General features: G+C 38.8%; 1 protein-coding gene across 1 annotated transcript; it reads right to left on the reverse strand.

Moving 5' to 3' along the window:
- Window positions 1-589: 589 nt before the first annotated feature.
- C1H8orf48 (chromosome 1 C8orf48 homolog) lies at window positions 590-3,652 on the reverse strand. The gene has a single exon (XM_004618906.2). It carries the CDS (start codon window positions 3,650-3,652, stop codon window positions 2,846-2,848), a length of 807 nt encoding a protein of 268 aa, XP_004618963.2. The 3' UTR covers window positions 590-2,845.
- Between the last annotated feature and the right edge of the window lie 13,220 nt (window positions 3,653-16,872).

Raw genomic sequence — 16,872 nt, forward strand, 5'->3', positions numbered from 1 at the left:
ATATTTCTTCTCTGCTTGGTTTAGTTGTTACTTCCCAATTCTTCGTATTTGCTCTGCTCCACTCTCATCTTGGACAGTGAACTGCCCAGGGATCTGCCAAGTAGACATTAACACTGGCACGGCAGGGTTCTGACAGGTCAGAGAAGAGAGAAGGCGCTTAGTATCAGATGCTTTCAAAAGGGTGACTCTGCACATAAAACCATGTAATATTTTAATTTTTGTAACACGTTATTTTATTATCTATCACCATAATAAAATTTTGAAATGAAAGAAGAAAAACACTACATGAAATAGAAAGGAAGTTAAGAAAATTTGAACAAAACAAATGATGGGGCGAGAGCAACAGCACAGCAAGTAGAATGCTTGCTTTACACACTGCGGTTCCCCAGTTCAGTCCTGGGTTCCCCATAACGTATGGTGCCCTGAGCCCGATCCCTGAGCACAGAGTCCGGAGTAAGCACTGAGCATTGCCAGGTGTGGCCCACCCTCCCCCATCCCTGTCCACTAAACATGAAACTTGAAGCAAAAAAAAAATAGTATAATTGTAAAACATAATGTTACAAAGAAGAGAGCTCAAGGAAATGTAAATCTGGTGGGACAGCTTAAGTACAGAGACAATAGAAGATGAGATTAGATAGGTGAATGAAGTCAAATATTAAAGGACTGTTCTAAACTATTTCTAAGCACCATAAACTATTTTTAATATTTGTGCATTTTTGCTTTTTAAATTTTGAGGCACTGTGATTTGCAATGCATTAGTGATGTGATAGGATTTCCTGCATACAGAGTTCCAGTACTGCATCCCCCCACCCCCACCACACTCACAAAGAGTGTTGGCTCCCTCCTCCACCATTGTTTCAGTGTCTCCCCACCTTTTATTCCTCCCTCTGCTCTGGCAATATTAGTTATGTAGATCAAAATGACAGAATATTAGTTCTCATGTTCTGTTGCCTTTGGCCATTTGCTATTTCCTTACTCTGTTTCTTTACATTCCATATATGAGAGAGATAAATTAAGGGAATTACAAATAGATTAATGTATCAGCAATATAATTAGATGCTGCACATAGAACACTTTGAAAGTCAGAATAACAAACTATGAATGGAGAAGATGCAAAAATGATAAGACAAGTGGTACTGAGATGGACATTAGTGGGTTGGAATATACTGAAAAAAGATCCAGTGGTCCTACGGAAAAACAGCCTGGAGTTGAGTTGATAAAACAGAACAAAACAAAACAAAAAACAGGAGAAAGAAAAGATGATATTAAATTTCTAGCTTATTTATATTTGAATAAAGTAGTATGGCCTATAGTGGGGGAATTCTAAAATGAAAATTATTCAGAATTTGATTATGTGAGATTTAACTTTACTGAGATGCAAAGATAAAACAATGGCATGTTGGTTGTTCTCCATTTCACTTAGAAATGACTAAAAAGAAACATGAAAATTGACAGGAAGATATAAATAAATGAAAGTGTTCAATGAAAATGTTATAAGATGATATAAAGGCTATTGGTGCTGATTTTTCCAAATAAATTTCTTTAAATGACCTACAGGTACCCTTACTAATGCAGGATTTATAGTTTATAAAGACATTAAGAGATATAAAAGAACTCTCAGAGTCCCATTTTTTTTCTATTATTTTCCTCAATCATGTTTTTCCCAAAATACCAGGGTATTCTTCAGGGGATGCTATTGCTTTTTCAGAATAGAAATAAGATAAGAATAGAAAATAGAAAATAAGAAATAGAAAATAAGATAAGTGTCACGAAGTCTCTAATGCATAGTCTATACACATATGCTTCATTTCCTTGCTTTGCTATCTGCCCGATTACTATTTGGCAGCTGTTGCTAGGACACCATAGCACAACACATGACTAAACGTGAACTTTCTGTTGCTCTGGCATTCTTAAGACAACCCATGCTTCTTGAAATTTTCTTTCTTTGGCCTCTTTGACATTACACATTCCTGGTTTCTTTTATCCTTCTATGACATTTTCTTCTCTACTTCCTTTACTGCTTTCTTCTCTATGTTCTGTCCTGTAGTTATTGAATTACTCAGGAACTAGCCACTTTCTCCTCACTTTGTCCTTCGAGAGAGCTCACCACATCTCAGACTAATTTTCAACTATAATGACTAACAACACCCACCCTTTGTTTCAAATCTCTAGGCCAAATCTTCCTTCTGGATTGCAAACACAGATAACCAAATATGTCCTCCATATCTCTGCATGAATGTCTCAAATATACCTAAAATTAGCCATTTTCAAATGATCACAATCTTAATCATTTTCATCATTAACAATCTCTCTCAATGTTCTGATCTTAATAAAATGACCATCCATCCAAGTGATGGATCCAGAAATTTAGTAAGTCTTAAGTTTTAGTCTTTAGTCTCAATTGTCCTAAGTTTTTACCTTTTATTATATTCCCATATCCATTTATTCACCAATGTCAGTTACGACTTCTTTTTTTGATGGATTATATGGTAGCTTTATATATTTTGTAATTATTTTATGAATCATTGTGAGATACACAGTTATGAAGTTTTCCATGATTGGATTCCAATCAAAGGATGCTCCAATACCCATCCCTTCACCAGTGTACATTTCTCACCACAACTGTTTCCCCTCTATGGCAGGCACTTTCTTCTCTCTCTGGTAGAAATAATCATGATAATTCAAACAAACAATAACACTTACTCATTAGGTACAACAATTGATAAACACTGTTTCCTATTTAGTTAGAGAAAGCGATATGAGAAGAGGTAAAGAGAAAGAATGACAAGTCCTATTCCATCATTCATCCTGCCTTTATCTACATTTATCCTACATTTATCCTGCATCATGACCTTTCAAAGCCAAAGTATCCAATCTGACTTTTCTCATATAGTCTCTTCCATATTATTCTGGGATCATCTGAAAGCCTGGGAAGGCCTTTATGTGCTTCTGCAATATGAGTAAGAAAGTCTTTAGTATGAAGATGTTCATCTATTTTCTCTTGGAGTAAAAGTGACTCCAATAATGTCTTCTTTTGTTTCAGGAAAGCAAATTGGGCCAGCTCTGCTCTTTTTCTGTTACAATCAGGACACTGCGAAGAAATATGTTGCTTAGTTGTTGTCACCTGTTTTAGTGTTGTATTCCAGTTTTTAAAATAGGTTCTATTCAAGAGTTCATCAGGAACAGCAGAGTTTAACATATTAAATTTTGGTGCCTCTGCATCTAATCTAAAGAATGGCATTTTATGTCTGCTTCTCCTTTTTCCTTTAGAGTTTGCTTTTTGTTTGATCAGGTTTATCTTAATGGTGCAAAAAGACTGCAGGGCATTCAATTCTTCATCTGATACTGCAAGGATTTCAGATTGAATTTTAGCATCTGGTTGGCACTGTCCAGAGTTAGTATCTTTGTTCTTGAGGCAGTTAATCCATTTTCTTCTCAACTCCATTTCATAACTGCTGCTGTCTGAAATCCCCGATTGTTTGTCTCCATCCTCTGAGTATGTAGTTATACTTTCAGTCTCAGATTCGCTCCCATAGTCACTGGACCAGGGCTGCCTTCCTCCGGAGGAGGTAGAAGAACTGGACCTCTGTACTTCATCAGTAAGAGACCTGAAGGTCTCATGAGAAAGGTCGCTCACAGCACTGATGTCCATTTGGGCCAATGTAGTTTACTCTTCAGAACCCCTAGGTTGTAGGCTGATGGGAACAACACTGCATCAGGCTCAGATCATCTTCAGCTTTGCTCTAGTCATAACTAGAGCCTCAGGAGCTCATCAGGCCTGCGCTCACAGGGTAAGAATCTAGTTTTGATCATTTGACAGGGCCCTTCTTCCGGCAGACGCCTTCCAGCTGCCTTAGCAACGCAAGGCTGTCATGCGCAATGCGGGGAGCGCGCCGACGCGCTCCTCCCCCACGGACTGCGAGTGCAGCGTGCAGCCCGGGTTTCTCTGGGAGCCTCTGTGCGGCCGACCCGCCTCAGTGCTATTTTTAAGCCTGCAGTCCTTGAGAAAATGTTGCAAACTCTTTCTCAGGGATCAGACTGTACTCTGGATGAGGCCCGCGGGGATAACCGACCTCTGACCAATCGGAGAACGTACGCCTCGCCCAGATGCGGAGAAATTAAAAACAAGCCCGCGCGGGCCAGACAGCAGAGGCCGAAGCCCGCCGGCCGGCCCGGCGGTCACCTCTGTGCTGGCCACGGCCACGGAGAAAAACGGAAATACTGGGAGAAAAAGAAAAACTCCTGCAGGATACGGCGCCTACCTATTTCTTCAGCTTCACTTTTCTCTGCTTTCGGGGCTCCAGCGTTTAGAGGACCTTGCGGTTCCCTGAACCCTTCGCCGCTTCGGCCTTTTATTATGCAGTTCCGCTCCCGCGCGGGCGGGCAGGCCCCGGCTCCTCCCCACGCGGCAGGATTAATCCTGCTCCTCCTCCCAGCGCCTCTGCCTGGGGGAAGCTTCGCATTCACCCCTGCCTCCAGCAGCGTCACTGGAGCTGGAGCCTTGCTTTTATACAGTTTGCAACAGCGTGTTTGTGTGACCGTGTAATCACTGTAAAACTCCGTGAAGCCGGGACAGTGTTGCCCCACACTTAGCGCATATCTCACACGCAGAAGGTTTTTCCCGAGATCTTGCTTATGTTCCTTGAAGGGCAATAGAGGGGAAAAAACTACAAATGTGTCTCTAGAGTTACTCAAATGTAGCCAGATATATTTAATGTCATTCCAAAGTGTTCATTTGGCAAAGTGTCAAAAGTTTGAAGTGTTGAAGTTGCAATCTTTCAAATAAGAGTCTACAACTTCCTTTTTAAGCCCAAATCATAAATTCAGCTAATATCTATATATGTGTGTGTATCTATAATTATGTACACATATATTTGACTTTTTTTTGTCAAATATATGTGTACATAATTTTATTGTCTGAAGAATGCAGAAGTAACAGGTAATTTTGTAAAAGTTCTAAGAGATTTCCAACATCTCAAGGCCTCAGTATCTTCATTTTTATTTCACAATGAAAACTTTTAATTCATTGTTTGAATATTTTCCCACTCATTATAATTTATTATAAGAAACATTTTCCTTGAACTGAGCAAGAGAGCTAAAGTATATTCATACTTCTGATATGCTATCTGGAGTAATCTATCTTTTGCTCTTTTAAAAAGTGTTGTAAATTTCTATTTACTTAAAAAAAACTTTATCTTAAGCAAGTAAATTAGAGGGCATTAGTCTATTCATTTCTTTGTAACAACCAGCATGAGTCAGTAAACTTTGATTACATTTATATGTGTTACCTAAGGGAAAAATATTGAATAGTATTACCACTATCAAATAAGACCCATGAAGACAGAAATCAACGTTTTATTATTATTGTTTTGAAGTCTCTTTCATCTCTTGGAGGGGGCATGCACCCCACAGTGCCCAAAGCTTACTTCTGGCTCAGGGGTCACTCCTGGCAGGGCTCAGGAGACTTTGTTGGGGTACAAGGGTTCCAACCCTGGTCAGCTACTTGTAAGACAAGTGCAATATCACTCTGGGCCCAAAGTTTGGTTTTAAATCTGGGAACTATTATTCTTTGCATAAACCTTATATGCTTTACTTTCCCACTTACCACAGAATAAATTTTACATGGTTCTGCTGAAAAGCCACAAACTTGGTACTTGTTACTTGTTTTCTGTGTAAGAAATAAAGGTAACAGTTGCCTATTATCTTCCTAGTATATAAGAATTGTTAATAATGTATGTGTCTTTGAAAAGGAAGCAACCCCATCAAGAACAGGCAGAAGAGTTAAATAGGCAGTTCTCCAAAGACATACAGATGACCAACACATATGAAGAAATGTTCATTAGCACTTATTGTAAGAGAAATGGAAACTAAAATCACAATGAAAAACCACATCTACGAGAATGGACCTTATCAAAAAAAGTCAAAAACAAGAAGACCTAGTCATGAGAAAAAGGAACACTTGGAAGGGAGAAAACTCAAAGGGTTGGAGTATAAGCCTTGCATGCTTTAAATTCTTCAACCCCAGATCAGCCTTGCATGTTCCCCTGAGCAAAGGCTGATAGAGTCCTACTGGCCCTAAGTTTATACACACAGAGGAACCCCAGTGTACTAGTAGCTGGTGGTTTTAAATTGAGCCAATATCTATGAAAAACAGTATGAACACATCTCAAAACATTAAAAGTTGATTTGTCTTTGGCCAGATAGATAACACAGGAGTTAAGGCACTTACCTTGTATTGGCCCCAGCTCAATCATCTGTACAGTATTTGGTCCCCTGAGCAACACTGGTGTCATTTGCCCCTTCTCACCCCCAAAAGATCCTCCAGATATACTTGTCATATGGTGAAACCATTCTACTCATAGAGACCTACTGAAAAATATTAAAGCACTGATTCAAAAAGATGTATGTTATTATGCACAGCAGCTTTATTTGTAATAGCCAAGTAATAAAATCACCCTATTTATCAATGATAACATAAACACTTTTCTTTAAGCTTATAATTTTTTGTAGCGTATTTCTCATCTATGTTCTTTTATATTGCCTAAGTATTCATGGCTTTACCCATATTTGCATTCTAAACTATTAAAATCAAACTTGGAAAGTGTAATGAGTTTTCATTTATAAATAACTTCAAAATATGACATATGTATCTAACTTTTTAAAAATAATAATAGACAAATTATGCATAACTTACAATATAAACTAGCAATACAGTTTGAAATTTGTATTACATGTATTTTGGAATTAAGAAAAATGTATGTAATCTGTGACTTGTTCTGGGCGCTGTTTTTGTTTTATTAAAAAATTACAAGAGATATGGGAAATATTTTTTATTTGTGTATTATATTAATCTGCTAGGGAGGCAATGAATAAAGTATCATAAACTGGAGTGATTTAAATTCTACCAATGATCTCACATTTTCTGGAAACTCAGAGCCTGAAATCTAGTTATTGGCAGGGTTGTTTGTTCTATCGGCTTGTGAGGGAAGAGAATGGCAAGTCTCTCTCCTTTTTTAGACAGCCATTCACTTGCTCATACAGAATTCTTCCTTTCTGGATCCACATTTCACCTTTTATAAGACACTAGTCATGTTTGCTGTCTGATATTGATGTCCCACTTTAGTGAACTTGTTTAAAATTGATTGCTTTTTATAAAAACCTTAACTCCTAATAGAATCATATTCTGAGTACTAGACATCTGAACCTCAGCATGGATTTGGATGAGGGACAGGATTAAATCATAACACGGATTTACATTAAAAAAAAAGATTAAAAGCTAATGAGACAATCTGCCATTAAGACAAATTAACAAACTTTGATTATGATTATGATTCACTCATAATTTACTAAGTGAGAAAGATCAATTATAAATTACAGGGATCTATGAAAGAACAAACTTGTTTTATAGGTGTACTTTGAGCTAGTAGAGTAAATAGTGTTGATCTTACTGATTAATAAGAAGCTATTTTAGAGAGGAGCCTGGGGACTTTTGTGAGAGCAAGTTATTTTCTCTGGTTACTATAACAAACCTTACTGTCCCTCCTATTAGTGGTTATTCACATTTTGCATTTAGATGAATTATTGTTATTCCAGTGTATTTAAGAATAATAGTGGTAGTGTTTTTCACAACAACTAATGTGGGGGTAAAGTAATAGTATAGAGGGTTGTGAGTTTGCCTTGTATGTGGCCAACCCAGGTTCCATCCCCAGCACCCCATACGGTCCCCTAAGCTCTGCCGGGAGTGATCCCTGAATGCTGAAGCAGGAGTAAGCTCTGAACAAAATTGGGTGTGGCCCCAAAACAAAACACAATGATGTTAAATATAAACTGAAACATCTCTTTTGTCATTTGATCTTAAAAATTCAATAGTAAACACACAATAAATAAGTTCACTAATTTAATTCATTCCTCCTACATTGTAATTCAGAACTACTATTATTATTTTATATAATTTTATGTGGGGCTGGAGCGATAGCACAGCGGTTGGGCTTTCGCCTTTCATGCAGCCAACCCATGTTCGATTCCTCCACCCCTCTTGGAGAGCCCTGCAAGCTACTGAGAGTATGGAGTCTGGAAAGCTACCCGTGCGTATTGGATATGCCTAAAACAGTAACAATAAGTCTCTCAATGAGAGACGTTACTAGTGCCCGCTCGAACAAATCGATGAGCAACGGGATGATGGTGACAGTGAATTTTATGTGACTATGTCCTGAATCTTCATGTAATACTTTTTGAAAATGATCTTGGCATTTCAAAAATTAACACAAATCAAAATCTAACTATAACGTATTTCTCTTCAAAGCACAGAGGAATGTTAAATTCAGAAATATCATTAATTTGAATGTGATTTATATAGTTTTGCATTTTCCTTAAGGAAAAGAGGCCTGTTGCTTTGGATGATGGTGGTGGATGGGGTGGAGACTGGAATTCACAGTGGTTTTCCTGAAAACTACTACAAGGAATTATTTTTCTTCCACTCAATATCTTTGCAAAGCATTTTACTCTAATTTTTCTACTTACAAAGTAAGCTTTCACTGTAAAATGAATATTCATATGATTGCATAGGGTTGAATGACATAGAAATTGCAAATAATTTCATGTGAGACCAATCTTTCTGTAGAACTATTTTATTCAAGTGTTTTAAGTAATCATAAAAATATCACTCTCTGGAAAGATGTCTAATGTAATAAATTGGGCTCTCAGCCTCAACCCATTTTATCTCCTTATTTTAGATAGGCATTTTCCAAAAACAAACTCTATCACTGAAGAATGTAAGACTGTTTCTTTAGAGCCTTCCATGCTTAACTTGAAAGCTGTCAACCCATGAGGCTGAAACAGAGCAAGATTATGAAACCCAAGTGAATAGCTCATTCTTTGTGCCCATGCCCTTGCTGCATGCTGCCCTGTGGTACAAGCCCGAGAGGTATGCACTATGATAGCTAATGAAGCACTTCCTTTATGTTGCACTGACCAGAACTCTTATTTGAATCCCATATATTATACCAATGAAATCCCACAATGTTAGCCTTTGTTCTGGCTAGTAGAGGCTGTTTCTTGTCTTTTCTGTGGCTAAATGTTATGCAATAAACATGTTAGACCTTTTACCAATAAGTGTGGCTCTGTATTATTACATTAATTTCTGCTATTTGTAAAACTGATTTTGTTTTTGTCTCCCCCTCATTTAGGGGGAAGGGCCATACCTGCTAGTGTTCAGGGCTACTCCCAGTTCTGTGCTTAGGGGGTTACTCTCTGGGTGCTTGGGGACAGTGAGGTGACTGGGACTGAACCTGGGTCTCCCACATACAGAGCATTCTTTATATACTTAGCCTATAGAGCTCTCTCTCTGTCCTTGTCCCTTTCTAAAATGGTAGCACCCTCTCCCCTGAAAAAAAAAAAACATATCATTTTGAAACCATTTGAAGATAAAGGTTTACAGCAAAAACAACTGACCCTCTTGCCACACACAGAGGTCTCTGTGTTTAATTAATGATAACAATGGAGAACAGATATAAGCTGTATGAGAATGGCCAAAAAAGATCAAAATTCATCAGATGATTTAATCCTAAATGTAACTGAGATGTGTAGTGTGATCCACTTGTTATATTTTAACTTATTACTCTTATACTCTGTTGTGATTTGACATCTCCTTCCTTCAATTGCTATTAAATTACTACGTCTCAAGACAAGATTTGATGAAGAAAATGAAAAAACCTGACAGCAATAATGATAGTTCTTAAAATATAAGCTTCAATTCACCAAAATATAAACAAATTTTAAGAATCTTCAGTCATATAAGTTTTTAAAAAGATAATTTTATGAAACTCCTTCCCATACTTTAGATGTATCATCCCCTTCATTATTTTTTTTTTCTTGCATATAATACCATCGGCAGCACCAGTCTCTTGGAATGAAGTTAAGTGCTCTGTGAGATAATATAGACTAGTATCTATTACACATACAATCTATGATTAAATTGTAGTAGTTAGCATAATCAACATTATAATCTTAGAATAATCTTAATAGGGAAACTGAAACTGAAATTTTCCCAGTCTAGTCCCTTCAATGGTATGGTACCTAATTTTATGTTTTACCCATAAAATTACTATTTAGTATTTTATGTTCCAGCAAATAAATACAATAGCTACAAAAATACAAATTACTGTCTCAAGTGAAATAAAGTGAAGTAAAAATAATATAATTAAAAGACAATTGAACTAATCAAAACACTTGAAACCTACTATCTCAACATTTCTTACATCTTTATGTTTATTATTTGATTTCCCAATTTTAGTGATATCATTAAACACTTCAGGCCGATAAAATATAAAAGTCAGAAAAGTACATCTCATATTGTCACACTTTGCTCTAACTAGTAAATGACAAATTCTGTTATTTCCTTTGCTAAAAAACAATTTCTATTCTCCTTTATTTTTTAAGTGTAAATGCATATTCTTGCATAGATTTTTTTTTTGTTTTCTTCCCCTCTCTCCATATTTATAGATTAAATTGTTTTCTATCAAACTTCCTAAACTTTTTTTGGGAGAATCACACCTGGCATTGCACAGGGGTTACTCCTGGCTTATGCACCAGAAATTACTCCTGGTGGTGTTCATTCAGGGGACCATATGGGATACAGAGGATAGAACTAGGGTTGGCCACATGCAAATGCCCTTCCTGCTGCACTATCACTCTAGCCTCAAATCTTTAAAATCCTCAAAGCCTTAATCTTTGATTAAGGAAAGTACTATAGGCAAGTGCGGCAAAAATCTGATTTAGTTTCAGATTTTTCGTTCATATTTGAAGATATATGTAATATATTGACGTGTTATAATCACATTAACCATATAATCATTGCATTTGTATTAGACCTTTGTTTCCCAATAATCACAGAATTACTTTCCACCACAACTTATTGAACTATTTTTAAGTATATCCCTGCAAAAATCACAAAACCAACCACTAAATTTTAATTAAAAATTCTGAAATAGGGGCTGGAGCGATGCTAGAGCAGATAGGGCATTTGCCTTGTAAGTAGCCGACCTGGGTTTAATACCCAGCATCCCATCTGGTTCTCAAAGCACCGCCAAGAGTAATTCCTGAGTGCAGAGACAGGAGTAATCCCTGAGTATCTCTGGGTCTGACCCGAAAAGAAAAAAAAATCTGAAATATAATGCCCCTGCTTATCATTACTCACTTGGATAATTATTTAGAATTATGTTGAAGGTCAAAATAAACACTGGAGTAAAAATAATTTAGACTGGGAATTAAAAATATCCATAAAGTTTCTTCCAGTCTTAAAGATTAAGTATAGTTTCTTATTTCTCAGATCTGACTATCCAAATTTTCATCTTGATTGAATGGTTATCAAGGTAGGTGGTCCTTTCGCTTCCTTTCCCTTTCCTTCTCTTCTTAAGGTAAGAGCCAGCTATTTAAGCCCTAAAAATTCCCTGAATAAATAACATTCACTATTCAACTGCAGCTGACCCCCAGCATCCTACCCAATACTCCTAGATTATTACTATTCATCTTTCAATTCTCAGATTATCACTTCTTCAGACAAGCCTTTCCTCCTGAGATCTCTATTACTCATGCTTTCAGTTCCCAGAATATTTTTAACCATTTATCATAATTGGTAGAACTCTACTTGAACAGGAAAAAAATCTTTGCTATTAAATCATGTTTTTACATCTATCAGAACACCAATACATTTTGAAAATGAATTAAATGACTGAAAAATTAACAGTCTAGCACCAATTCTGGCAACTCAGCAGCATGTCAGATAGCTTCCACCTCAGAGGAATATACTTCCCTCTTTGTGTTATAATGGAGATACAGATACTAACCAGCCTCTTCATCATGACTGTCAGGTGTCCTGTCTAGTCTGCTTTTGTGCCCTAATTCCTGGCACAGGGCCTAGCTTAAGCTGCAGCCATTCCTGGAACGTGGTCTAGCCTAAGATTGCCAGTCACCTCTGCCCAAAACTCCTTGCCGTGAATGCATGAAAAAGGCATCTCAGGAGTTCTTAGGAAAGGCAATATACCAGGAAGACACCTGGTCCAGACTCCCTAACATAGTTCTGAAATTCTATGTTAGAATCATTGTTTAAAATTCTCATGGTCTCATGGTCAGACCACAGTAACCATTACATCAGAATATTTGGAAGTTAGACCAATATTTTCTATAAGTTGAGGATTCCAATGTTCAGCCGAGTTAGAGATCTTATCATTATCTAGTACTAGTCTAGAATGAGGAGAACTGGAAGTACCCAAGACAATCACAGAGCCAGAAAAACCACCTCTTTCAGAGGCTCTAAATTATATTTTACAAGGTAATCCTTAGGAGAGGCCTATACAAATGATTTGAGAAACACTGTTCTATGACAATTAGCCCTAAATATCAAATATTTATAAAACAGTCATATTTACCATTATTTCCTTCCTTGTGCCTGGCCAATGTTTTTCTCTTTTCTCTTTCTCAAAAACTTTAAAGTTTTACATTATGAAATATTTTTAACATCCAGAATATTCAGATAAAACAACAACAACAAAAAAACCACTTCTGAACAAACAACCAATAACAAAAGATATTTTTACTATAACTGGGTTATATTTTTTAAGAAAATGGTATGTTATAATAAACCATAGTCACCTATTTATCCTTGTTCAGTTTTATGCTATGCCATTCTCATCAATGTGCTCATGAACCTAACGTTTGTATGTATAGTTTGCAGCTTTTCCTAGTATCTGCCTCCCTTTTTGTTTCATTTGAAGCCCTGCAAATAAAGCATATCTCCTCTGAGTTTCTATAATAGTATCTGAAGAAAGATAATTTGTATAAGTGGGCAGAGTACATGAGAAAATATGTAACATGGAGAATATTAAAGCAGTCGAGTATGAGAGTATTTGTGCCCTGAGCAGTGTCATACACAGTTTTAAGTATTGTCTTATGCAAAGAGATGAAATGTGAACAGCTCTAAGGGATGTAAGGAAATGAACTTGAGGTTACTAAGGGGAAGTTTTTACATACAGAGGGAATAGCAAGAGCTAATGTCCTCCACAGAGAATGGTCTGAAACGTAAAAAAGAAAATCAAAAAGGGTTTGGGGCTTGCTGGAATAGATCAATGGACAGAGGCAAATGATAAAGAATGCAGTTGGAGAAACAAGTAGAAACTACAGAAGATAATTCTTAACGTGAGATTAAAAGCAATATATATTTATTTGTGCATCTGTTTGTGTATTATAAATATATATGCTGAATAGAAATCATTATACACAATGAAAAATACTATCAATTGGAAAAATACGGTGATGCAGGAAATAAGAAAGGAATTGAAGTGATGTTCTTTATTTTTTTTCAAGTGTGCCAAGTTCACCCATGTCTTTGTAATTGTGGGTTTTTTGCAGTGCTCAGGGACTAGTCCTGGTTTGGTGGCAGGTGGAGCTAGGGCCATTTCTTCCATGGTTCTGGAAGGATCATGTGGTGTCTTAAGGAGCACAGGGCCCGTTTACAAAGCCTGTGCTCCAGACTACTAAGCCATCTCCCAACCCCTGAAATGATGCTTTTAACATCAGGAAAGAAAGATTTACCTTGTGCCTGGAAAAGCTGGCCTCCAGTAAACACAGTCAAAAGTTGTTTGTTTGAGGCCACACCCAGCAGTGCTCAGGAATCACTCCTGGAGGGGATCGGGTGACCAAGTATGGTTCCAGGAATCAAGTGGTCTACCCAGTCCACGAGATCACCTTGGCCCCGATGCTGTCCCAGTGCAAAGGTGTTACTAGCCTTGGGCATTAATAACTCCCTCATTCATGAAGTTAATGCCGTGTGAATAGAGTAACAAGCTTCAAATTTAATATTTTTATCTCCAGGTTGCCTAGATCCCTCGCAGGGAGTGACCCTCAAGCCCTGTGCTGGCAGGGGCCCCTCACCCCTTCTCTTCCATCCATCACCACAGGGTGTGACCCCTGAGCTACAATAAATAGCTTTTTCATAAAGTAGATCATTCCCTTCAACAGTCCAAATACCAAGAAGAGCCTTTGTTGAGGCATTACAGATTAGTCAGATGATGCAGGATTTGTTTACCAAGCAGTTTGGAGGGGCTGAAGGGTGGCACAGAAAGTGCGGTGTGGGCTCTTGGGCCCGTCTGGGGAGCGCAGGGACAGTTCTGAAGAGGAGGTGAGGCGCCTCCTGGCTCCTGCCCGCTGACCTGTATTGTGTCCCCAAGAGTGAGCCCTGAGTGCAGGGCCCCGCGGAAGCCCTGCCCTAAGCATTGCTGGGTGTGGCCCCCCAAACCAAACCAAACCAAACCAAACCAAACCAAAACAAAACTGTTCCGTTTCTTACACGCGGCCGACCTTGGTTCCATCCCTGGCATCCCATAGGGTCCCCCGGGCACCGCCAGGAGCGATTCCTGAGTGCAGAGCCAGGAGGTAACTCCGGAGCATCGCCAGTAGTGACCCAAAAAAGCAAAAACAAACAAACAAAAGACCGATTAAAAATAAATCCGTAAAAGGCGCGTGTGCTGGGGCCTAGATAGAGACCCACCAAACCCTCCGCGAGCTCCCTGCCCACTGGGACCCCCGGGCCACTGTCTGGGCAGCAAAGCAGCTTCTTCCGTGCCAGCACTTCCAGGTGAGAGGCTGCAAGACCAGCGGTAAGCGCAGACACCAGAAAAGACACTGAGGGAAAGCTTTCTGGGCACCCCCCTCCGCTGGCTCCACAAACACAAGCCCCCCTTGACCAGGCCGCCCCTGGCCTCTCCTGGGTCCACCTGGAACTCCCCCTCCCCCAGCTCCAGGCTGCTCCCACAGCAACCAGCAGGCCAAGGTTGCTGAAGTGAGCTCTCCCCTGGAACCGGGAAGCCGCGCCCCCCGTGCTTCCTGCACTCCAGGTGACCCAGTGCAGTCTGGTTTCTGTTTCTGGGCAGGGCCTCAGCTCTGGGCTTTCTAAGGGTGCCCACCGACCCAGGCCAAGCACCTGCAGACCCAGTGGCCGCTACTCACCTGGGTGTCCCCCGAACCCGGCACTTGGTTCCACACCCATGGAAACACACTCAAGTGCCAGGCTTGCCCCCAGTGACCCCAAGCTCTTCCTCTACCACCCCAGGCATGAGACTGACCCCCGATGCCCACATACCATTTGGTTCATCCACTGACCCAAGTAAGCACCAGAACTGCTCCCAGAAAGACTCTAGAAGCAAACCCCACCTCAGGTGCCATTCGCCCACCCAGAATCTCTGGACAGTCTGGCTAGTGCAAAATATTTAGTGTGAAGCTAATCGATAAAGACTGCGAAGAGATACCTAGGACCTCAAATGTACAGATACAAGTGCATGGCCACAGGGTCAAGAGTTTCAAGGAAACCGACAAATACCAAGGACTGAGCCCCTACAAATGGAGATCTATGAATTTTCAGACAGAAGGAATTCAGAATATTCTTCTTAAATTCTGGGGAACCCATCACTTAGCTTTGTGGTTAATGGGTATGTATACTGGTAAGATTCTATCTTGCTGGTTCTAACGACCTTGCCTGGTACTATCAGAATATTTCAGGGACTTCCTTGTCCTGGGTTGTTCTGTTGCTGGACTGGGACTGGGAAATGCCTATCCTAAAACGGTGCAGTCTGCATGTTGCTCCAGGAAGCTTAACAAAATCATCTATCTTCTACCTGTCTTGCAGCATTCAACTTCATTTTTTTTTCTTTATTTCTTATCAGAGCTTTATAGTTTTGTTTAGCTGGGTGGAGCAAAGGTTTGAGTCTGAATTATTTTGTCCTTTAACAAATGTCTTTAACATTTTTTAAATAGCCAGCTATCATAGAATTAAAGATATAAAACTGTATCTTACTTTTCTGTATTTTTATGTACAGGTATTGATGGGAAAAGAAGTTAGATGTAGAAAATTAATGAATCACTGAATTAGATAACCATGGAAGTGCAAAAGTTTTATTCAAAATGAGCATATTAGAACATTGAGCCTTGTTAAGTCTTGTTTTGATGCAATTCAAAGCAGATTTTTGCTTGTTTCTTTTGGGAATATTTGTGTTAATAACTTCTTTTCAAGTGTTCTTTGGCTGATGTTATTACTATGGAAAGAAAATTTGTCATGAAAGTATTATGGATCACATTTGAAATATGAAGTATCACTATTACTTGGATTCACACAGCATGTGACTACATGGCAGGGTTTAAGAATTCTAATGGTTTTTCATTAATACTACAATAGTACTACAAGACTTTAAGTTAATTAATCATGAGGAATCAGGGCTTACCCTCATATTCCATTTTCTTCTAGAACAATAGGTACAGTGTTTTTTCCCTATGAAATGCCAAACAGACTTTTTTTTACTTTATTTATTTATTTTTTAATAAGTGAATCACCATGAGGGTACAGTTACAGATTTATACATTTTTGTGCTCATGTTTCCCTCATACAAAGTTCGAGACCCATCCCTTCACCAGTGCCCATTCTCCACCACAAATACACCCAGGATCCCTCCCACCCTCCCCAATCCCATCTCCCCACCCTAACCTGTCACTGTGGCAGGGTATTCCCTTTTGTTCTCTCTCTGTAATTAGGTGTTGTGGTTTGCAATAAAGATGTTGAGTGCCATTGTGTTCAGTCTCTAGTCTACATTCAACAGGTATCACCCTTCCCCCGCATGGATTCCAACCACATTTTACTTGGTGGTCCCTTCTCTCTCTGAGTTGCCCTCTCCCCAGAATGTGAGGCCAGCTTCCAAGCCATGGAGTCAATTTACTGGTACTTATTTCTACTATCCTTGGGTGTTAGTCTCCTAGTCTATTATTCTATATTCCACAGATGAGTGCAATCTTTCTATGTCTCTCTCTTTCTGACTCATTTCACTTAGCATG

Source organism: Sorex araneus, chromosome 1 (genome assembly GCF_027595985.1).
Source record: "Sorex araneus isolate mSorAra2 chromosome 1, mSorAra2.pri, whole genome shotgun sequence".
NCBI classification, from domain to species: domain Eukaryota; kingdom Metazoa; phylum Chordata; class Mammalia; order Eulipotyphla; family Soricidae; genus Sorex; species Sorex araneus.

Excerpts from the sequence above, each read along its gene's own strand:
- C1H8orf48 (XM_004618906.2), bottom strand. The coding sequence starts at position 3,652 with ATGGACATCAGTGCTGTGAGCGACCTTTCTCATGAGACCTTCAGGTCT.